Source organism: Hippocampus bargibanti, linkage group LG05 (genome assembly GCF_051943395.1).
Source record: "Hippocampus bargibanti isolate YZ-2025 linkage group LG05, ASM5194339v1, whole genome shotgun sequence".
Classification (NCBI taxonomy): Eukaryota; Metazoa; Chordata; class Actinopteri; order Syngnathiformes; family Syngnathidae; genus Hippocampus; species Hippocampus bargibanti.
The window spans coordinates 30,814,135-30,837,912 of NC_142738.1; the positions used below are offsets into that span (position 1 = coordinate 30,814,135).

The following is a 23,778-nucleotide window of genomic DNA, read 5'->3' on the forward strand; positions in this document are numbered from 1 at the left end:
TTTGGATTGGATATGCCTTTATTCGTCTCACAGTGGAGAAATTTACATTTCACAGCAGCAAAGTGATGAAAGGAATGAAAGTAGAAAAACAAAATACATGAGCTGCTGGAAAGGCAGCCACTCTCGCGGCGCCGTCTTGAAGTCAAAAGAACAAAAAAAAACTAAATAACAAATAATATGACAGCATAGAGACAATATGACAAAACAAAGACACAGAGAGACATTCATTCTTCAGGACTTGCTGTACCCTCTTTGTGATGACATGAAGCAGTTCTTGATGAAAGAGGAGAGGATCAAAGCGTCTTTCCACCAGTGGATCAGGGACATCATGGTGGAATGTGCACGTCGACTACAAGCTAAATGTTGAAAGCAAACACGCAGCTGTAGCATCCATTGACGAAAAGAGATTGTCTCACATCTCCTGTTCCACATAAATCTGCTTCAATTCCAATCCGCAACAGTTCCACATACGCGTTGGCGCTCTGCGCTGATGCTCCTTTCTTCTTATCACGGGTTCCTCAAGCCATGCATCCATCCAGCCGCAGACTGTCCAACAGCACTGACCTTTCCACTGAACCAAGCGGGGCTGTGAAGACGCTGCCCATTACAGGCGCAAAAAGCACAATGGCTCCTGTGGTGTCCAGCGATGGCAGTCAAATGGCTCCGACAGTCCTCCCATTCAAAAACAGTACTGGCATATCCATGCTGCCGAAAAGGCGCAACCGCTCAGCACAGTCTCCTCCTTGATGAATGTCGTGGTCAAAAATGCTGAAAAACAATCCGTATCCGTTCCACACGACGCACAACAACACAAAGTGACAAAAGAAACACAAAACAAGACAAAAACAACCAAAAAAAGCAAGGCTCATGAGAGCACTTGCTGAGGCTGCCTACTCGGGCGTCATCTTGGACTTCTTTGACCATTCTTAAAAGGCAAAAGGTTTATAAGCAGTGTGGATTCTCGTGTGGCTAATTAAATGGCCCTTCTGAGAGAATCCTTTGCCACAAACTGAACAGGAAAAAGGCTTCTCACCAGTGTGGGTTCTTGTGTGGCAAATTAAAGAGCCCTTGTGAGAGAATCCTTTGCCACAAACTGAACAGGAAAAAGCCTTCTCAGCAGTGTGTATTCTCGTGTGGCTCATTAAAGAGGCCTTCTCAGAGAATCCTTTGCCACACACTGAACAGGAAAAAGGTTTCTTACCAGTGTGGGTTTTTGTGTGGCGAATTAAATGGCCCTTGTAAAAGAATCCTTTGCCACACACTGAACAGGAAAAAGGTTTCTCACCAGTGTGGATTCTTGTGTGGCAAATTAAATAGCCCTTGTCAGGGAATCCTTTGCCACACACTGAACAGGAAAAGGGTTTCTCACCAGTGTGGGTTTTTGTGTGGCGAATTAAATAGCCCTTGCGAGAGAATCCTTTGCCACAAACTGTACAGGAAAAAGGTTTCTCACCACTGTGGATTCTTGTGTGGCCAATTAAATGGCCCTTGTAAGAGAATCCTTTGCCACACACTGAACAGGAAAAGGGTTTCTCACCAGTGTGGATTCTTGTGTGGAGAATTAAAGAGCACTTCCTTGAGAATCCTTTCCCACAAACTGAACAGGAAAAAGATTTCTCACCGGTGTGGATTCTTGTGTGGCTATTTAAAGAGCCCTTCTCAGAGAATTCTTTGCCACAAACTGAACAGGAAAAGGGTTTCTCACCAGTGTGGATTCTTGTGTGTTTACTTAAGCTTACCTTCCATGAGAATCCTTTGCCACAAACTGAACAGGAGAAAGGTTTCTCACCAGTGTGGATTATCGTGTGGCTAATTAAATGGCGCTTCTCACAGAATCCTTTGCCACAAACTGAACAGGAAAAAGGTTTCTCACCACTGTGGATTCTTGTGTGGATAATTAAAAAGCACTTCCTTGAGAATCCTTTGCCACAAACTGAACAGGAAAAAGGTTTCTCACCAGTGTGGATTCTTGTGTGTGTACTTAAGCTTCCCTTCTCAGAGAATCCTTTGCCACAAGCTGAACAGGAAAAAGGTTTATCACCACTGTGGATTCTTGTGTGGCGAATTAAAAGTCCCTTCCTTAAGAATCCTTTGCCACAAATTGAGCAGGCAAAATGTTTCTCACCAGTGTGGGTTCTCGCATGCTTTTTCAAATGACTCGGATCAGTCAACATTTTGCCACACAGAAAAGATTTGCAGTCTTTGTTGTCAGTATGACATGTCAGATCACTGTCAGACTCTTCATCTTGATCATCATCATCATATGATTTGTTGTCATCATTTTTGGTGCAAGGGTGCTCTGGCTCCTCCGGTCTTTTAATGTCGTGGGCGTCCTCTTCTTCCTTCTTCAGCCGTGCAGGACAAGCATCTTCACTGATGTCTGCGTGACACAAAAAGACAGACACACATGCAATTATGGCGAAAGTTACTCAGAGATAAATTACTTCAGATTACCACTCAAAATGTGACATGAACAGCATGGCATTCGTGGTGGATGTTTCTTTCTTTCTTGGATTAATTTTATCCATGGTTATCATTTCATTAATTTTCCATCATTGGATATTTGTGAAAAGCCTTGGTGACGCCGGGGTAGAAAAATTGCTTTGCCCCCAACAACCTGCTGGCAAGGTGCTTCCACCTCCCGCAGCCAATGTGTTTCTGTTTAGATCATGAAGGAGGCATTTAGACAAGTGCTGCTTTTTCCAGACGTGCTGCACACTCACATACACAGTGTTGGAGGAGAGTGGCCTTCTCTCCTCCGCGTGTTTGTTAATATCGGATGATGAGTATTTTGGTAATCCAAATAAAAGCTGGAGTCGATGAACAGTACCTTCGAAGGGTTTAGTTGCAGAATATTCCAGACACACATGATTTACAGACAATGGCTGCATGATCACGAGTGTGTCACATCATGGACACACAACATATTTATTTCATCAGAAGGGCAGTATCAAGACTACGGCGCGACACCGAGACGGCATTCTTCCAAAACAATTCCTAGCTTTTATCAGTCTGTCTCCACAAAGTTTCCAGTAAGCAGTGTATCAAGGTTAACAGATGTCTCCAAGAATAAACTTGGATTGGATTGGATATGCCTTTATTAGTCTCACAGTGGAGAAATTTACATTTCACAAACTTGGTTCACTCTGCGTATCAGAAGGTTATACATGCTAAGTAAATATGGCGGAAGACGCAAATCATGACATTATCTAAGACGCACATCATGACATATCATTGAGAAAAGCAAAATACCATGGCAGAGGATTACCTAAACAAATGATTATTATTATTCAATTGGTATTATATTAGCATATTTGACAATAAAGCTGACTTTGACTTTTTTGACTTTGATAATTTGAAATAATCCTTCATTTCCCCTTTTGGGAGTCGAAAGAGTCCGACACCTAAAATGAATGAAATCTAATAAAAGTACCAGCAGCGTCACGATCAAAGGGAGTTGGTAAGACATTAAGAAAGTGCTGTGTGGAAAGACTGGACATCATTTTCCTATCACTAGAACATGGAGCAAAAACATGCAACAATGACCACATGTAGATTGTTGAGAGGTGTTTCCTATCCATGCGGAAACAGGTGTCTGCTAGGGAGGGATCATAGAGGAATTGAGTTGATCATGGGAGACACCAAGGCCAAGAGAGGGGTTGTTGTACGTTTTACTGGGAATGTCATTGTGGGCCGGGAGGTGTTTTGCTTGTTTTGAGAGGGGAGATCGGCCCAGCAGTCTGTGTTTCCTCACTTTTTCACAGAGCACAGCAACACTCATTCGGAATGGTATTTGCCACACTTTCCCTATTTAATTTTCCATCCATTGTTTTTGCTTCCAAATTACTTGTCAGTCTTCAAAGTACTTGATACAACCCAAACAAAAGTAACACACACACATATATATATATACACACATATATATATATATACATATATATATATATATATACACACATATATATATATATACACACACATATATATATATATACACATATATATATATATACACACATATATATATATATATATATATATATATATACATATATATATATATATATATATATATATATATATATATATATATATATATATATACACATATATATATATATACATATATATACATATATATATATATATATATATATACACATATATATATATATATACATATATATATATATAAGATACTATATATATAGGCATATATATATATATATCGCACATAACATATATACACAATGGCTATATGACTATATATATAGGAGCACATATATATATGAACAGAACCCAGTTATATATACATATATATAGGAAAGATATATATGGGAGAAGGAGGTCGCACATAACAGCAGTGCACAATGGCTGGTGACTCTATGAACAGAACCCAGTTACCATCACAGCGGCAGATATACAAGGAAGAGTCTCAGGTATGAAAAACTGGACGGCACCAGGCCCGGATATGGTCCACACCTACTGGCTAAAGAAACTCACAGCTCTCCACGAGCCATGCACGGAGGGTTCCATCCCAAGTCCAGCACCCTGAGACTGTACACAAGCCGTAAGGAAGGAGGCCGGGGACTAGTGAGTGTGAGAGCCACTGTCCAGGATGAAACATCCAAGCTCCATGAATACATCGAAGAGAAGGCTCCAACGGATGATGTACTCAGAGAATGTCTCAGTCAATGGGGAACAGAGGATGAGGTGCTGGAAGAGGGACAATCATGGGAGGAAAAGCCCCTACACGGGATGTACCACCGAACCATAGCAGAAGTGGCTGATCTCAAGAAGTCCTATCAGTGGCTAGAGAGGGCTGGCCTAAAGGACAGCACAGAGGCACTCATCCTGGCTGCCCAAGAGCAGGCCCTGAACACCAGAGCCATAGAGGCAGGGATATACCACACCAGACAAGACCCAAGGTGTAGGTTGTGCAAAGAGGCACCTGAGACAATCCAACACGTAACTGCAGGGTGTAAGATGCTGGCAGGGAAAGCCTACATGGAGCGCCATAACCAGGTGGGTGGCATAGTCTACCGAAACATCTGTGCGGAGTATGGACTGGAAACCCCAAGGTCAAAATGGGAAACACCTCCCAAGGTGGTGGAGAATGACCGAGCAAAAATCCTGTGGGACTTCCAGATACAGACTGACAAGATGGTAATGGCCAACCAACCAGATATCGTGGTCATAGATAAAGGGGAAAGGAAAGCCGTTGTCGTGGATGTAGCGGTCCCGAGTGATGGTGTCATGATGCTAAAAGAAATGTTAAATAATTTTGTGTGTTCTGGATTTTGGATGGGAGAAAGGTGCACATTTCTCCCCATCCAAAACAGTAGAGTTGGGCGACCACTAATTGATTTAGACTGATTGAGAAGGTGATTGCAACCACCTGGGAATGGCCAGTTGCCGCTGGGACCTGATTGGCCAGAAGCTCAGGTGAAGCACCTTTAAAGCCAGACTGAGCCAGTCACTTCGAGGAGGAAGAAGAGGGACAAAGGACAACCTGGAGAGCAGTGTTACCTGGGGCCTGCCGAAAACTGATATCAACTTCAAATAAAGAAAACTCACAATACCCTTCCTGCATCTGGCTGAGTGAACTTTTATCCTCTTTCCACCTGCTTGCTGTATCGCCGCACGACAATTGGTGGCAGTGGTGGGATCGTTACGCCTTGCTGAAGTGGAAAGGATAAGAGGAAGCCGAGAGGAAGAAGGTGGGACGAGTAAGAAGTTGTGTAGCATGGGCCAACCAAACTGGATTGAAGAGTTCTGAAGGGGATCAAGGAAACCAGAAGCTTGAGTTGCCCCAAGAAGATGCCGTTCTTCTTTTCCATGAGGCGTCTGACAGTTGCCAAGGCAAAGATGGAACTGAGCAGAGTGAGATGGAACCAGTGGTGAAGCCTAAGACTCAGACAAGAGCCCCGGGGCGCTGACTCTCGAACAGCCAGGCCAACGAACCTTCGTCCCGCACAAGAAACTCCCAAGTTGGGTTACTTAACATGCCCAACCTCCACAGTTTCATCATCTAAGACAAGCTGCAATTCCCATGGTTTCTGAACCCAGAATTCCAGAAAGAAGCGGAAGATGCAGAACGTCAGAAGCTGGAAGAGGATCTCCAGCGAGAATAACGGCAAGAATTTATCAGGGAGAGATTGGCACCCTGGACAGAAGGTGTTAATATTGTTGCATATGGGATCAAGTAAGCTACTGGCAAAGTGGCAGGGCCCATACGCTGTGACTAGGAGAATAGGACCTGTCACATATGACTTTCTCTGCCCTGACAACAAATGTTATTGCTGATTATTTGACAAGAATGTCTGAACTCTGAGGAGAGGGGGTGAATGATGTCATGATGCTAAAAGAAATGTTAAATAATTTTGTGTGTTCTGGATTTTGGATGGGAGAAAGGTGCACATTTCTCCCCATCCAAAACAGTAGAGTTGGGCGACCACTAATTGATTTAGACTGATTGAGAAGGTGATTGCAACCACCTGGGAATGGCCAGTTGCCGCTGGGACCTGATTGGCCAGAAGCTCAGGTGAAGCACCTTTAAAGCCAGACTGAGCCAGTCACTTCGAGGAGGAAGAAGAGGGACAAAGGACAACCTGGAGAGCAGTGTTACCTGGGGCCTGCCGAAAACTGATATCAACTTCAAATAAAGAAAACTCACAATACCCTTCCTGCATCTGGCTGAGTGAACTTTTATCCTCTTTCCACCTGCTTGCTGTATCGCCGCACGACAGATGGGAACATCAGAAAGAAGGAACATGAGAAAATCGAGAAATACCAAGGGCTCAGAGAGGAGCTGGAGAAAGCCTGGAAGGTAAAGGTGACAGTCGTGCCTGTGGTGGTCGGAGCACTCGGGGCAGTGTTGGAGTAAAATTGTATATCATGTAGTCACATTATATTCGTAAATTAGTTGCTCAGTATTATCCAGGTTACTTGCACACGCACATAGCTTTTTATCTTTATCTCTAGCCATACTGACTCTCAATAACAGAATGTGCAGACACAATAACAGAATGTCTCCTTGAACAGTCTCCTGCTTATCTCAAAATATGCTTGTGTTTTGCGCCAGTCTCAGCCGGTGTGCTCCCCCTCCCTTTAGACGGTTGAGACCTTGTAACCAGGCACTCCCAAACTTTCAATAAAAGCAAGGGGACCAGAGATTGTTTTCAGAGTGGGTCGGATGAATGTTACGGAACAGTCTCTGAACACTCTCCTTGCAAGTCCATTTCTCACGTCTTTGTGTTTTTCTTTCACAATTGGTGAAAAGGTTTGGGTTTAACCCTAACATTAAATTGGTCCTTCGAGCCGGATTCCAAAAAACCTGAGGATCCCAGCATGGGAGAGACATCCAGGCAAGTCTGTGGCCACAGCAACTAATACCCTTTTCGGGACTGGTTCCTCCCTCTCGGGCTGGGATCCAAAGGTTGACGGAGACGTGAGTAAAATATTTCACTTAAAGAATGAATGTGTGACAAGTGAAATAAAAATACGAAAAATAAAAATACCGGTATTCAGGGAGAGAGTTAGGCGAAATAAAAATACCGGCATTTTGGGAGAGAGTTAGGCGAAGTGAAATAAAAATACCGGTATTCAGGGAGAGTTAGGCGACGAAGTGTAAAACCCTGACAATTCTAGACTCTATCAGGTAACGTAAAGACCAGTTAAAGTCCGCGCGAGGGCAGACTCGCCTGTTGATACAGTTAAATTCTGCAAGGGCAGCGGCGTGCGTCCTCTGGCATTTTGGGAGAGAGTTAGGCGAAATAAAAATACCGGCATTTTGGGAGAGAGTTAGGCGAAGTGAAATAAAAATACCGGTATTCAGGGAGAGAGTTAGGCGACGCATTTTGGGAGAGAGTTAGGCGAAGTGAAAACGCGTTAAGTGTGTGAACATGTGTGTGTGTGAATGGGAGTAAGATTACCACTAGGTTTCGAACTCCATTTTAAACAGTGAGATTGTAAGTGGTGACTTATTGTGGATGCAGAGGCAAGAATTGTCCGCCCTCACCGGGGTAGAAGCTTGACAATTACCACAATAAGGCATTGATCACCACCTCACTAAGAACATCCCCAACTATTAGGACTCCCTAGGAGCACTCATAGTTGGGACCAAATTGCCAAAATGGGAAAAGGGCAAAGTAAACAACGTAAAAAAAAGAAATAGCAGGACAGAGAGGCAGGTAAAAAAAGAGCAAGGCAAGTTAAAATAGAAAAAGAGGAACAGGAGAGGCAGCAACAGGAAAGAGATAGAAAACAGGAACAAGAATGTAGGGAGTGAGATAAAACAACCATGTTGTTTCACAGAAAAGAGGAGGATGAGTATGTAGGGCCGTACAGAGAAGCAAGAGAAATGTTAGACAGAAAGCCACCAAAAGAGGAAAATCTCAGGGGCGATGAAGTGAAAATACACAAGGACTGATCACCCTTGTGTCTGTGGGTCTGTTGTGTCTGTGTGTCGGTGCCTGTGTGTGCCTGTGTGAGCTTGACTGTCTGTGAGTGAAGCGCCAGCTGTTTTCGGACGCGAGTGAGTCTGAGTGTGATTGGAATTGCGATAACGTGTCGTAATTCATGTAATATACAGTGGGATTCAAACAGCAGACTTTTGTGGATGCAATATGCAAGTTCTCCTCACCCGATCGGGGGTTGAAGAAGGAGAAACCACAAAACTCAACGAGTGGTTGCAACAGATCAACAACAACAGAACAACATCAACAGCTTCCTGCCCTCTGGTAGAGGAGCCGAGCTAAAATGGGGGACAGACACCACCCATGAGGGGTGAGACGAGGATTTTATATATATATATATATATGCCTGCCAGTGATCAGATACCCTGCAGGAATAATAAGGTGGCCAAAGGAAGAGATTCAGACCACGGATGTTAAGACCCGAAAACTCCTCACCATGCACGGAGGGTTCCATCCCAAGTCCAGCACCCTGAGACTGTACACAAGCCGTGAGGAAGGAGGCCGGGGACTAGTGAGTGTGAGAGCCACTGTCCAGGATGAAACATCCAAGCTCCATGAATACATCAAAGAGAAGGCTCCAACGGATGATGTACTCAGAGAATGTCTCAGTCAATGGGGAACAGAGGATGAGGTGCTGGAAGAGGGACAATCATGGGAGGAAAAGCCCCTACACGGGATGTACCACCGAACCATAGCAGAAGTGGCTGATCTCAAGAAGTCCTATCAGTGGCTAGAGATGGCTGGCCTAAAGGACAGCACAGAGGCACTCATCCTGGCTGCCCAAGAGCAGGCCCTGAACACCAGAGCCATAGAGGCAGGGATATACCACACCAGACAAGACCCAAGGTGTAGGTTGTGCAAAGAGGCATCTGAGACAATCCAACACGTAACTGCAGGGTGTAAGATGCTGGCAGGGAAAGCCTACATGGAGCGCCATAACCAGGTGGCTGGCATAGTCTACCGAAACATCTGTGCGCAGTATGGACTGGAAACCCCAAGGTCAAAATGGGAAACACCTTCCAAGGTGGTGGAGAATGACCGAGCAAAAATCCTGTGGGACTTCCAGATACAGACTGACAAGATGGTAATGGCCAACCAACCAGATATCGTGGTCATAGATAAAGGGGAAAGGAAAGCCGTTGTCGTGGATGTAGCGGTCCCGAGTGATGGGAACATCAGAAAGAAGGAACATGAGAAAATCGAGAAATACCAAGGGCTCAGAGAGGAGCTGGAGAGAGCCTGGAAGGTAAAGGTGACAGTCGTGCCTGTGGTGGTTGGAGCACTCGGGGCAGTGACCCCCAAACTCGACGAGTGGTTGCAACAGATCCCGGGAACAACATCGGATATCTCGGTCCAGAAAAGCGCAGTGCTGGGAACAGCACGGATACTGCGCAGAACCCTCAAGCTTCCTGGCCTCTGGTAGAGGACCCGAGCTGAAATGGGGACAGACACCACCCATGGTGGGTGAGACGAGGATTTTTTTTTTCATTGTATATATATATACACATACATAACGGAGTTGTGCACTTAAATTATTAAATTATGAAGGAAATGACGCAACGCCGCACAGTGTGGCACCATGTCCCGCCCATAGTTTCCAGAACAATCTGGAGGAGATTCATGGTGAGTCGCAATTTTCTATGGTCTCGATTAACGCGCATTTTCATGACAATATCTTATTTTGTTTCCCCTTTTGTACTGTCTAGTGTTATCTAATTAGTTCCCTTATTCATTTCGAGTCCAGATTACTTTTTGTGTCATTATATAATTCACGTTTTGTCGAGTGGAACTTTGAAGGACATGTGCTTCATAGTGCTTTTCTGTTGCGCAGTTAATCACAAGACGAAACCCATGCGACTTCACGCATCCCTTCTGCCATACCGTGTTGCAGGTAATAATTGTTTCATTTTGTTTTTATTGAACAATATTTAGTTTCTTGTGTCGTGTTTCATTTGCCCGTGAGTGTTCGTGGCGGGTTGAACTGTGCGCCATTACAAGCGCACCGCGTGTTCTGCCGAGTCTCCGCCTATGATGCGTTCAGGGACATGGTGCCACACTGTGCGCCGTTGCGTCACTTCCTTCATAATTTAATAATCTAAGTGCACAACTCCGTTATATATATATATATATATATATATATATATATATATCCCGGGACCAAATTGCCAAAATACACACACAGTAAAGTCTCGTTATATCGATATCGGATATATCGATAGTCCCGGTTATATCGATACTATTTCTATGCACGCACGGAGAAAATTACATGCAAACAGGGTCGGATATATCGATAGTCCCGGTTATATCGATATTTTTTCGGACTCCCTTGAATATCGATATAACGAGACTTTACTGTATATATATATATATATATATATATATATATATATATATATATATATATATAGTGGTACCTCGGTTCTCGACCATAATTCGTTCCAGAACCCTGTTCGAAAGGTGATTTGTTCGAACTCCGAAACCATCCCTTTGCTCCTGTCACTTGCGAGTTGACAGCGGGGGGCGGGGCAGCCTCTCCCGGCCGCCCTCCACCTGCTGTCAATTCTCGAATCACGGACACGGGGCATTTATACGGTTCGCGATCATCTCGCCAATGCCGGATGATTGACTCACCTCGCCACCGTACCTGGACTCTTCCTTCGATGCGGGAGTGTATCCGGTCCGAGGCATTTTCCCCGCGTCCCGTAAATGTATGTCATCTTCCGGGATTGCGTCATTTTGCACCCTCGTGTGCCATTTGCTTTTTGGCGTAGTAAGCGGGTCGGATCACCCCCTGCCTTCTTACTCGCTGTGTTTTCTATTATTTGTGAACATCCTGCTTGGTTAGTACGTCTCTGCCACCTGCTTTGGGATCCCAAACATTCCGACGAGTCAGCTGCTGTCACTCTCGCTTGGAACGTGACAGCTTCGGATGTCTCGGCTACAGGATGTTCTTTTCTCTTAAAATATCTATCCAATGACACTTGCTCTCACGCCCACAGTCACATCACTAGATTTCACAGCCTCCTTATTCTTTAATATCGTACTGATCGTAGATTTCGCCATGCTGTATTCCCTAGCCCACAGGTGTCAAAGTCAAGGCCCGCGGGCCAAATCCGGGCCGCCACATCATTTTTTTCGGCCCGCGAAAGCAAATCAAACTTGTTAAATTCCATGATGATTGCTAAAATCTGAGCCAAAATTTCATATTTTTGGATGTCAACCACAATAAAAGTCATTATTCTTGACTTCAGATTTGAAAACGAGTTGTTCATTAATTTGATGTGTGCTCTATATGTAATATTTGAAGGGATTTAAACATTCTAATGGGTTCCCCAAATTCATAACGGCCCTCGAGAGGAAACCATAACTACAATATGGCCCGCGGCAAAAAAATGACTTTGACACCCCTGCCCTAGCCAGATCAGACACTCACACACCTCCTTCATATTTTGCGATTATTTCTTTCTTAAATGCAATAGTTGTACGCACTACTTTTCTTTTTTTCACTTGTAGGAGCTCTTTCTTTTGAGGCACGGTTAGGGGCTAAAACTTTGTACACCTATATTAAACGCTAGAGCAAAACGCAGCACGTCCACAAGCGACAACAGTTGGTCACGAGGTGAGCGATACACCCGTACGCCGCTCAGCACCCCACCCTTGCGTATGCTCTCACGCGTCGTACCGGCGTTCGAACACCGATTGTTGTTCGATCTGCAAAGCAAGAATTTGTAGAATATTTTGTTCGAACTCCGATTTGTTCGAACTGTGAGTTGTTCGAAAACCGAGGTTCCACTGCACTTACAAACTATTGATCTCATCTAGCAAACGAATGCTTTTAAATTGAAAATAAAAAAGGGGAAATCTAATTCACACAAAGTAAAGCTCTCGATGAAAAGGTTTCTTCAGCCGTTATCTGTACTTCTTTGAAGGTGTCGGACGTTTCGCTTCTTATCCAAGAAACTATACAGTGAGACCTCAACTTACGAACGCCTTATAATACGAATGTCACATTTATGAAAATTAAGCCTTATAATAAGCACTATTTTCATAATACACACCCACCACGGCCGGTCCATCGAGCACACGACCTTCGGATCTGGCGAAAGTGATCTTCGGCTGTAGCACACTACCGAACAGCGCTCCAGCCGGCGCTACTTTCCATAGCCCTTCTCATTGAATGCACACGTCGATCGCCTACTTGGAGCTTTTTGCTGATAATTTTACTATTATGGGATCGGAAAATAAACACCACAGGCTCGTGTTCAGCCTCAGTTCAAACGTGGTGCGTTACGATGAATAAATTGAAGAAACTACCAGCCGTACACTTCTACTCTGCTCATCATCCAAGACTTGGGGTGCGTTCAGGTTCGAGAATAGCGCACGACTTCTTAAGACTAGGCTGTTTGGAAAGCATTGTCTAACTGAATGAGCGGTGACAAATACTTGCCAACGTTTTTGTGTTGCTACACTTGAACGTGCATCGCTATGTCCTGTGCTCCAAAAGTTTGCTTTGCACGAGGTGATTTTAGACGCGAGTGTGCCATTTTATTCGCGTCCGTGGAATCATCGGACTTGCGCCTTTTGTTGTCATAAAATCTCTGCCAGCACCTACGGGACTCGAAGTGAATGCAGATGACATCGAGGAGCTTGTTGCTGACCATAATGAGGTCATCAACACAGAGAAATTGATTTGCATTCAAGAGGACAAGCAGAAGCAGGCCATTCAACAGTTGATGTGCAGGCTTTTATTGAACAGTTCCATTCAGAAAAGGCTATAAGAATCATCAACATGATGAATGATAATGTGATGCCTCAGTTTCGTAAGACCTTACAAGTCAGAAAGCAACAGGTGTCAATCAAGAGCCATCAATGACCATCACAAATGTAAATAAAGTGACTTTATTATACAGTGCAGTGTATTCTTTCGTTACAATACAATAGTGCATTTATTATACATAGAATAAGGTAGGTTGTGTGTAGTTTTAAGGCTTATTTAGTTGAAAAGTATATTTTATGGAAACCCGGGAACGGATTATTCCCATTTTAATGGTTTCCTATGGGATTTTTTTTTGAGATACACACTTTTCGCCTTACACTCTGTCTGGGAACCAATTAAGTTCGTAAGTTGAGGTCTCACTGTATCTATATATATCTCTACTGTCCAGACATGTCTGGACAGTAGGGATATCTATATAGGGCCTAAACTACCAGTAAGACTTTAGTTTGCTGACGAAGTTTCTTGGATAAGAAGCGAAACGTCCGACACCTTCAAAGTAGTACAGATGACGGCTGAAGAAACCTTTTCATCGATGGACCACTTCTGTACGACTGAGAGCTTACACAGACAAAGTAAAATTGTTGGACATTTATTGACCAATTCTACTGCTTCTCTTCTTGGAATCAATAATTCCTCTTCAAAGTATTCCCAACCTGTAAGATTGTTCAACAACTTGCTCTTTCAAGGACAGTATAGCACAGGGGTCGGGAACCTATGGCTTGCAAGCCATATATGGCTCTTTTGATGATTGCATATGGCTCGCCGATAAAACTAAATACATATTCTCGTTTTTTTCGCCGTTCATTTCCTGTTGGGGCTGCAGTTGGCGGAAAGCGCAATTTTGATTGGATGACTGACCTAGGTTGGCGGAAAGCGCAATTTCGATTGGGTGATACTGGCCGTCATGTTTAAGCAGGTAAACGGCCCTTTAAATGAGCCCCACGAGTAAAAAAAAAAGACAGTACGCTCCAGCTTGAATGCACCGGAGGTTTCGCGATTCTAATTTGCAATGAAACAATAACAACAATGAAACAGTCGAATGTCAGTGACAAGCCCCATGTTAACGTTAGCATCAACATACTACTGCGAGAAGTATGTTGCAGATAGCAAGTGTGGAAGCTAATGAGCCGTGTGCAGGCTAGCTAGCAGTAACTTCGCGACGGACCCGGCAAGTTGACTTTCATTCTGATCATTTGGCTGGAATTTTACCAATCATGAGGAAAAGTAAACCATTCATGTTAATGGTGAGTACTATCACAAAGTTATTTTAAATAATACATTGACATTTTGTTGAAAGTGGCCGCGCGTGCGTGTGCCCGCGCGTGCATGTGTGTAGCTCTCCCTGAAAAACATGTCTAAATATTTTACTTTTATGGCTCTCTTCGTCAAAAAGGTTCTCGACCCCTGGCTTAGGGGCTCTGTACCAACCTAATCTGTGAAGAACGATTCTTGGCTGCATCCTCCAAATGGCGTCCAGCAGTTGACGTTCTCCCTTGCGGTCCTCTTTTTCTTCACAAAGTTCCTTCTCGTCTTCTAGTGTCCTTCTTGCGTACATTGTTCACACAACAGTTATATCGTTTTGCCTACGATCTCTACGGAGCGATGCGTTGAGCACGAGGGCCTCTTTGTTAGCGGCTAGTCCAACGTACACCGAGACGACTTTATTCGGACACGAGCTGCAACGAAAGACGTTTTAACCGAGCAAGATAGAGGTGGGCGCTCCGAGTGGGCGTTTTGAGCACGTCGCCGACAAGAATTTGGTCAACGGGTGTCGACCGCGTTTTGGGCGCAATCAGAGTTTGCCACAAGCTTTTGTGAATACTCTGCATACCGGAAATATGACCACAGTGAACGCCGTTTACCGCCTCCGAAATAAAAGCATACGAAATCATATCAGCTGTTGCTGCTGGCTTTATTTGTAAACGGATCATAAAAAATACCTTTGGTGTTGCGCTAGTCATTCTGGCGGCAGTCTTAGCGTTTTACCAATAACCAAAATGGTAACATTTCGTAGCGATTGAAAGTACTCACGAGAGAAATGATGCACAGCTGTGTCAATCATAGGTCTGCGAACTCGACAAACATTTCATTCTGAGCACGCGTTTGTTTATAAAGGCTTCACAGTTTCCGTGTATCACATGATCAGCTCGTTACGCAGGTGATATCAATCATGAAATTTCCTCAATCATGTCTTTGCCTCACACACACATCCACACACGCACGCTCAACACTCCCACTCAAAGACATGTTGACAATTTCATGCAGCAAACAAAAAGAAAAACACGAAAAACATCGAAACAAGAAATACATTGTTGTAAAAATAAAAACATCCTACATATTTGCAACACTCTGCAAGCTTCAAAATATTTACATTTCTCCAAATAAATATCTCTTGAATCTTTCATGTTTCACTTTCGTCACCGCCTTAGTAAAAACATCTGCAACCATGTTTTCTGTTGGACAATATTGTATAGATATTTTCCCCTCAGTGTGCGCAGACCATACAAAATGATATTTAATATCTACATGTTTGCTTCTCTGCCTACACACTGGGTTTTTGGACAAAGCTATTGCCCCCTGATTGTCCTCAGATATTTTTACTGGTACGTGGCGGTTACTGCTGCCTATCCCTTTTAATAATTGGACAAGGAACATTATTTGTTGAGTTGTGGAGGCTAGTGCCATATACTCAGCTTCACAGGTTGATAACGCCACAGTTGGCTGTTTTCTACTTTTCCACGATATAGCTGGACCTTCCTTAGTAAGGCGAAAACAATATCCGGTTGTGCTCCTCCTGTCATTTATATCGGCAGCCCAATCAGCTGCTATATCCCTCTAGTTTTAACTTCCCTTCACATTTTCTGAAACTAAGCTCTTGATCTGTAGTACCTTTTAAATATTTTAGGCACTGTTTAACTGTAGTCCAATGCTGCTGTTTTGGTTCAGGCAGGTGTTGTGAGAGTATGCGAACAACCCAGATTAAATCAGGTCTGGTACATGTCATTATGTATATCAAGTTCCTTTCATCACTTTGCTGCTGTGAAATGTAAATTTCTCCACTGTGAGACTAATAAAGGCAAATCCAATCCAATCCAATCCAAGCTGCCCACTGATGAGTTGACAATTTCACTCTCCACAAAGGGTGCTTCTTACTTTGCACTCAGCCATTCCAAATTTTCTCAACATTCTCTCAATGTGTTTCTTTTGAGTTATTTTGATCTCTCCTTTACTTTGTTTAAAATCGATACCTAGGAAGTGTCTAAGTGGACCCATAACATTCATTTTGAACCTTCTTTTCAGCATTTCTTTTACTTCACTAAGTAGGGTATCGTTACTCGCCGCGATGATTAAGTCATCCACCCACACTAACAAAATGACCTTTTCATTTTCTGATTCTCTACAGTAAACACAGTGATCAGCATCATTTTGTATAAAACCATTCTTTATGAGGTGATTGTTCCATGTCCATGTTCCATTTACGCCCTGACTGCTTTAAGCCATACAGTGATTTGTTGAGTTTACATACCAAACATTCTCCTGTTTGTGACGTGATCTCAAAACCTTCAGGTTGCTCCACATATAATTCACAGTCCATTGGGGTGTGGAGATATGCAGTCTTCACGTCCATTTGGTGTTGGGTGAGATCTTCCTGCACAGCCACCTGCATCAGTGCTCGAACGGAAGTCATGTTAGCTGTCTGCGAAAATGTCTCTCTGTAATCTATTCCTTCCACTTGACCAAATCCTTTTGCCACAAATCTGGCTTTACAAGTCTCAGATTCATCTGGATTTTCTTTCACCGTATACACCCAGCGACCTCCCACTGCTTGTTTGCCCTTCGGTAGTGGGGTTAGAGTAAAAGTCTCATTTTCTATCAGGGATTCCATCTCCTCTTCCATTGCAGTAGCCCACATTTTTGACTTTTCAGATTGCATAGCCTCTTTAAAATTCCTAGGTACACCATAAGTTACTTTGTAGAAATAGTCAATATTTTCGGTTTTGTCATCATCACACTTAGTTTGACATATGTACTCTTTTAAATATTCTGGAGCCCTTTTTGTCTTTTAGGAAACCTCCTTCCCTGTTCAGACTGAATATTGCCTGTTTCTACTGTCTCTTCAGCACTCGGTTCTTTGCTTTTCTCAAGTTGATCTTGACTCGGTCTGTTTTCCTTTATGGTTTACTGTAACTCTGAATATCGTCCGACAAGTCAGAACCCGTTTGAGTTTGACCATCTGTGTTGTTTTTCATTAAAAATTTCACCAGTCTATGTTTCAGGACTTTCCTTGTCTCGGGGTAGGACACATTATAGGGTAGACTATACTTTTCATAGCCTACGAAAATCCCCTTCTCACATCTGGAATCTAACTTTCTTTTTTTCCTGTTTAGAAACGTAACATTCACTGCCAAATATTTGCATGTTAGAAAAGTTGGGTGCCTTTCCTGTAAAAGCCTGGTAAGGTGTTCGCTGTAGCCGCTTATTGTAGCATCTGTTGCAAATTTGAGCGGCCGTTTGTACAGCATGCACCTGGACATCTCAAATAGTGTTTGCCAACATCTCTCTGCAGCACCATTCAGATGGGGCGAGTAGGGTGCACTGGTCTCATGCCTTATCCCATTCTTTCTTAGTCTTCTTCTCCTTCTTTTCCTTTCGGCTTTTCCCTTCAAGGGGTCACCACAGCGAATTAGTAACCTCCAACTTCAGAGGTATGATTACGCATGTTTGTTTTGGCCCAGCTTTTACGTCGGATTCCCTTCCTGACACAACCCTCTGTATTTATCCGGGCTTGGGACGGGCACAAGAAGACTTATGTGCCTTTGTGGCTACAGAACAAGCAACTCGCTCGTAAAAGGCTCCCAAACACAAAATGCAACAAAAGCAACAAACAATCAAAAAGCAAAACTATACTCATAAGAAGTATATATTAAAAAGGTTAGTAAGAAGAAACACTTGTCCTCAGACTTACCACTCCCAGATTTTATTATTATTATTATTATTATGACTATGATTATTATGATTATTATTATTCTCGAGGTCAACAACTGATGTGCAAAGACAAATTGCTATTTTTAGCCCTCATCGCCAATTAGCCCTGATTTTTTTTCAATGGTCATCATGCCGACGAGCGTTAGAAATCAATTCGCATCCATGATATACGTTTCTTTCTTAGTAAATATTGAAAATCTTGCCCAGTGAACTCTGTGCCCTTGTCGGATCGGATGAATTTTATTTTTCCATATTGAGCTACGTCGGCTATGAATTTTTCTGTAGCCTTTGTCGTGTCAGCCTTCGCCTTAATAAAATATGGAAACTCATCCCACTGTGGTCATCAGTGAATGCTATTGAGTACCTGTAGCCATTTCTATCTGTCGGTTCTATCAGACCGCACAGGTCTGTGTGCACTAGCTGTTGCACAGTTGCAGCTTTAGCATCTGCATGTCTGTTCCTGCTCTGTGTCAGCTTGCCCGATGTGCATATTTGACAGTTTTGATTAGGCTTGTGTTTCCCTCTAATAGACATTCTTTTAACCACTTTTTCTAATTTAGCAACATCTTCGAAGTTACAATGACCCAGGATTTTGTGCCAAGTTTGGATATCATAACAACCATACGCTTGATCAACATTTTTCTCTTCTATTGTGTTTAGGTAGTACATTCTACCAAATACCTCCATTTTGAATTTTGTCCTATCCCTGTGGACTAACCAGTCATCATCGTCTTTGAAGCGGACCTCTGGTCCACTCGCTGTTGCTGCTTTGACGGAGAAGATGTTCTGCGGAAATGCTGGGATGTAGAGTGCTTGCCTGAGTCTCGTCTTCACGCGTCGTCCCTCGTTGTCCAGCAAGTAAACCTAAGCCTTGCCTCTCATCTTTGCCATTCCGCTCACCTTGGTTCCGTCTGCGAGCTCAATGATTTGGTCCTCGGGTTTGAAGCTCTTGTCGACTGATTTGAAATTCGTGGCGTCGTTGACCATTTGTGCTGTGGCGCCACTGTCGACCATAAAGCCTTTCTCTTTTCCACTTGTCGGATGGTCATTTAGATTGAAGAAGAATGTGTGCTCTGACTCGATCTCGTCAGCAGCTCCCTTCATGACGTCGCGGCCTCATCCTCGACCGCGTCGGCCTTGATGTGGCGTATCCCGCCTTCTTTCCTCTCTTCTCGGCTGGGAAGTGCGAGGACATGTCCTGGCCATGTGCCCTCTTTTACCGTAGGTGTAGCACTCAATATCAGCCAGGTCCATTTTCCTTCCTCTCCCTCTCCCTTGTGGTCTTGTAGTCCCGCTGGTCTTCATTATGTTGTCTTCGTTAGCACTCTGGTCACCTTTTCCATACTTTTCGGTATTCTCAAAACTTCTTAGCTTAGTTTTGAATTCACCGGAAGTCATTCTGTCATTAGATTGGGTGACGTGCACAACGAACGGTTTGTAAGAGTCAGGAAGCCCTTTTAGCACCATGGCTATCTGAAGCCCGTCGCTAATGTGCTCTTCTGTTCTTCTTAATGAGGTGAATACAGTCTCTGCTCGGATGACATAATCTGTGACTGTCTCATAGCTGCCTTTTCGGACTGAGGAAAGTTCGCAATACAAATTCACCACCCGTGGTTTGTCCTTTCCAGCATAATGCTCACGGAGAATCTCCAGTGCACTTCTCCCATCACGTTTTGCTTCTCTCATGACCAGCGATAGGCTCTTATTGTCCAGACATTGAACCAACTCTGCATATGCCTCTGCATTCTTAGATTTGTCTTCGGCGAGAGCTTCTTCGCTGACTGAGTGACCATCCTGTGCTTTCAACATGGCATCATTCTTGTTGTTGTTAAGGCCAAAAAAATGACAGGCAATTAATTATCTTCAAGCTGTGATCGTCAACCCCAAGCGTCTATGTACAAGGATGGGCAATTATTTTTTCTTTTTTTGCACAGGGGCCACATGCTTGTCTAATGCTAATGCTTGTCGATGGCCATTCTAACCTCAACATGCTAATGGTGTCTCTCGGCACGGCATGTCATCGCCCTCCAGCGGATATGCCGTGTCACCGCCCCCCATCGAATGAAAAGGGGCCACATCACGGCACGTTATCGCCCTCGGGTGGCCACACCAAGCCATCGCACCCCATTGAATCAACGGCCGTCAGTTGACAATATTCAACAATGGATTGAGGCACTCCTTGTCGAATCAACAGTGGTCAAGTGGCGTCATCGCCCTCTAGTGGACACGCCGTGCCATCACACCCCGTCGAACCAACAGCAAGTCAAACTAAGTCAGGTTACAAAGTTCGACAATGGGTGATTCGCTCCGTCGATTCAACAGCGGTTAAGTGACGTTATTGCCCTCCGGTGTACACGCCATGCCATCGCACCACATCGAATGAATCGGGGCCACAACACGGCACGTCATTGCCCTCCAGTGGCCACACCGTGCCAGCGCACCCCATTGAATCAACGGCTGTCAAAGTACAGTGGTACCTCGGTTCTCGACCACAATTCATTCCATGACCCTGTGCGAAAACCGATTTTTTTCGAACACCGAAACAACCTCTTTGCTCCTGTCACTCGCGAGTTGACAGCGACAGTTTTGTTCGAACACCAATTTGTTCGAACTGTGAGGCGTTCGAGAACCGAGGTACCACTGTATAATATTAGATAATGGATTGAGACGCTTCCCGCCGAACCAATTGGGGGCACGGCACGTCATCGCTCTCTGGTGGACATTGGATTGGATTTGCCTTTATTAGTCTCGCAGTGGAGAAATTTACATTTCACAGCAGCAAAGAATAATACAATAAAATAATAATTATTATTATGCTCCGCGGGAGGGCGATGACGTGCCGTGCCGAGAGACACCATTAGCATGTTGAGGTTAGAATGGCCAATAATAATAATAAATTATTATTAAATAATTTTTAATTATTATTATTATAACTTATCCAAGATGCTTCTTCAGCGAACTAAAGTCTTACGGAAGTGCGCCTTTCAACCCTTTGATGTCTTTCAAGTCAGCCTGACTCATTCCCACGTAGGCCAGGGCTATATAAGTAGCGCGGGACAGCTATCGGGGGAATCACAGAGCAGAATCATTCAGACTCGGACTCAGAGACACACACGCACGCAGACTCGCAGAGACCCACACACCGTCGGATGGAGTTCACAGCACGACTTGCTCGACTCTACACCACGCTCAAGCTCTGGGATACATCTGCGTGTCACTTGCCTGGAAGATCTGACAACAAACCTACTGACGATTAAAGAGAACCATTAAACTCTTTAGCGTCTTCTGACTGGATTCGTAGCCGATTGACTTGTAAAAGCGAAGGGTGGAAGACCAATCGGAACTCGGATTGGGACTCGACGGGTGTATCTTCTGTGTCATTGAGGATGTTGCGTAAGGAACTCGTGGAATACGGAGTGGGACATTCATCTTTGAGTCCGCTGGGCTTCCCAAACCCCTGCTTCCACCACTAAGTGGAAGTGGCTTTTGGCATCGCGAGTGTGGACCCTGACGGGGTGAGTATTAAAGACCTAAACCCCTCGATCTCGAAAGCTAAAACTATATTTCACACTGACTGTCGTGTTCGTTTGATTGTGTATGTAGTGCTGCTGTGTACGTGTAGGTTGACGTTTCAGGAAAATAGCGTATGCTGGCGTGGTTCCACGGGAGTGCTATTGCATAACAAGATACAGTACTTACTTCCGGGTTGAGTGAACGCTGACGCGTGTGGCTGCCCCTGGTCACCCGCAGAAAAAATATCCTGTGACTGTCAAGTGTCTTTGAGAGTTTTGAAAAGCACTTAGAAATGACATGCATTGTTGTTGTTGTCACCTTGATTATTTCCCGGTCACGCACACTCTTACCAATACCCAATCCCAGGGAGTAGATCAGTAGTGTCAGCTGATGAACTCAACAATAAGATAAGAACAACTGAAAAAAAAAAATCAGGCCTCTATATTTTGAACTTTATTCATTGAATTGTAACCTAAATCTTTTTAATCACAGACCAGCAAGGCCAACACCTAAAACAATATCTCGGTCAACAGACAATGCCATCAATAAATCAAATCATATTGATCCTTTTTAGTTTTGTTCACTGTTCAGTTACTCTGATGCTGCACATGGGTCCAAGCCAGATACTTGGCATCGCTTTTGACATGCAAGTGCATCCATTTCTGGAGTCAGGCTCTGCACACAGGAAATCCTCAGGACTGAATGAAGGTGTTCATCGGTGAGAACACTCCTATGTGGTGTTTTGTTCATCTTCATGAACCAAAAGAGTTGCTTGCAGATATGTGCTCCCGTACATCGAGAGAATTTGCGCAGCTTGGGCACAGAGTTCGGGCAGCGTGTCAGGGAGGTCAGGTGGAAATTGCGCAGCACCAACAGTCATATTTTGACTTGAGCGTGTCATGACACTGCAGCTCAATCAGCTCCATTTGGAGATTGCTCGATGCGTTATTCACATCAAACGTAAAGCGGTTGCTAAAAAGTTGTAATCTACATTTTCGGACATGAAAGTTAGCAAATCGTTGAGCACTTCGAGCCCAGAGTATCGCCAATGCCGCGGCATTTTCGCCAATCAAAACAGACAGTTCCGGCACTTGTCGAAAAATGCTGCTGCAATTGCGGGACGATTGGCACACATGGAGGCTGTCGCACATCGAGCCTGCTCCAGCCTTCCGTTTGTGTTTTTAAGACACGAACGAAAGTGTCGCGGACGGCGGTGCCCCTTCGATCGCTTAGCAGCAGCAGCTAAACTTGGCTTCCTGCTCCACATGGAGAACTCCCGCCCCAGCACCAGCTGATCTCCTATTGGCCACGTGTAGATGTCGTGACAGCGTTTTGACACTCGAATTAAAAATGCTTCAAATCTGGCATCAAACGCCACCCTTGCGTGGCGCTCTGCCGCTGATGTCGCACATAAAAAGTAAATGGCTGCGCTGACGCCACCCAGCGCTTGACACGTTCAATTTTTAGGGACCTTTAATGGTATGTGCGCCGTGTAACGGGCCGGCAGGCCAGATGGAATACATATTAGAAACCATCTCGGCAGCTAAATATAATTGAAGTGCAGGCCAAAAATAATTGTAGTGACGGCCGAGATTGGCCCACGCCCCTAAGTTTGACATGCCTGCTATAAATGGTTATTTTTTTTCAGGTGAAAAACGCCTTACTATACAGTATAGTCTTTTTTTTGCCCATTTATACATGGTAATTTTTTTGGGGGGTATTTATTTATTTTTTTATAATAGACAATTAAACACATTTCACAACACTGAGAGTGCTGTACAGTCAACAATGGTACAGGGGGGGGGGAACCTAGAAAAAAAAATCACCATAACTAAAAGTCGGGAAAATTTTCGATGTTCCAAGGGGGAAAAAAAGAGAGTGTGAATAAATTACAATCAGCTTGATAAAGCCTGCTGGGATGAGTTTCTCACCAGTATCGGTTCTTGAGTGTCTTTTTAGGACATAAAATTGTTGGCCACAAACAGATAAAGAAAAGAGTTTCTCACCAGTGTGGATTCTTGTGTG

General features: G+C 44.0%; 2 protein-coding genes across 4 annotated transcripts in view; one reads left to right on the plus strand and one right to left on the minus strand.

The window, feature by feature from the left end:
• LOC148898512 (uncharacterized) lies at nucleotides 1-20,020 on the minus strand. Of its 3 annotated transcripts, XM_088995705.1 has the most exons (4): nucleotides 14,683-20,018; nucleotides 1,958-2,380; nucleotides 1,740-1,849; nucleotides 1-768 (listed from the first exon to the last, which is right to left on the minus strand). In XM_088995705.1, the coding sequence occupies exons 1-4, from the start codon at nucleotides 14,807-14,809 to the stop codon at nucleotides 760-762; spliced, it is 669 nt and encodes a 222-aa protein (XP_088851831.1). In that variant the 5' UTR covers nucleotides 14,810-20,018; the 3' UTR covers nucleotides 1-759. The 3 variants fall into 3 exon arrangements, with proteins under 3 accessions (XP_088851831.1, XP_088851830.1, XP_088851829.1); XM_088995704.1 differs by having other exon boundaries at nucleotides 1-1,849; nucleotides 14,683-20,020; XM_088995703.1 differs by having other exon boundaries at nucleotides 1-2,380; nucleotides 14,683-20,016.
• Nucleotides 9,999-23,778, plus strand: part of gins3 (GINS complex subunit 3) — a 24,879-nt gene continuing 11,099 nt past the window's right edge. Inside the window, exons 1-2 of the mRNA XM_088995710.1 lie at nucleotides 9,999-10,100; nucleotides 10,309-10,368. Of these exons, the coding sequence (XP_088851836.1) occupies nucleotides 10,020-10,100; nucleotides 10,309-10,368 (141 nt within the window). The 5' untranslated portion in view covers nucleotides 9,999-10,019. The remainder of the gene's footprint in view (nucleotides 10,101-10,308; nucleotides 10,369-23,778) is intronic.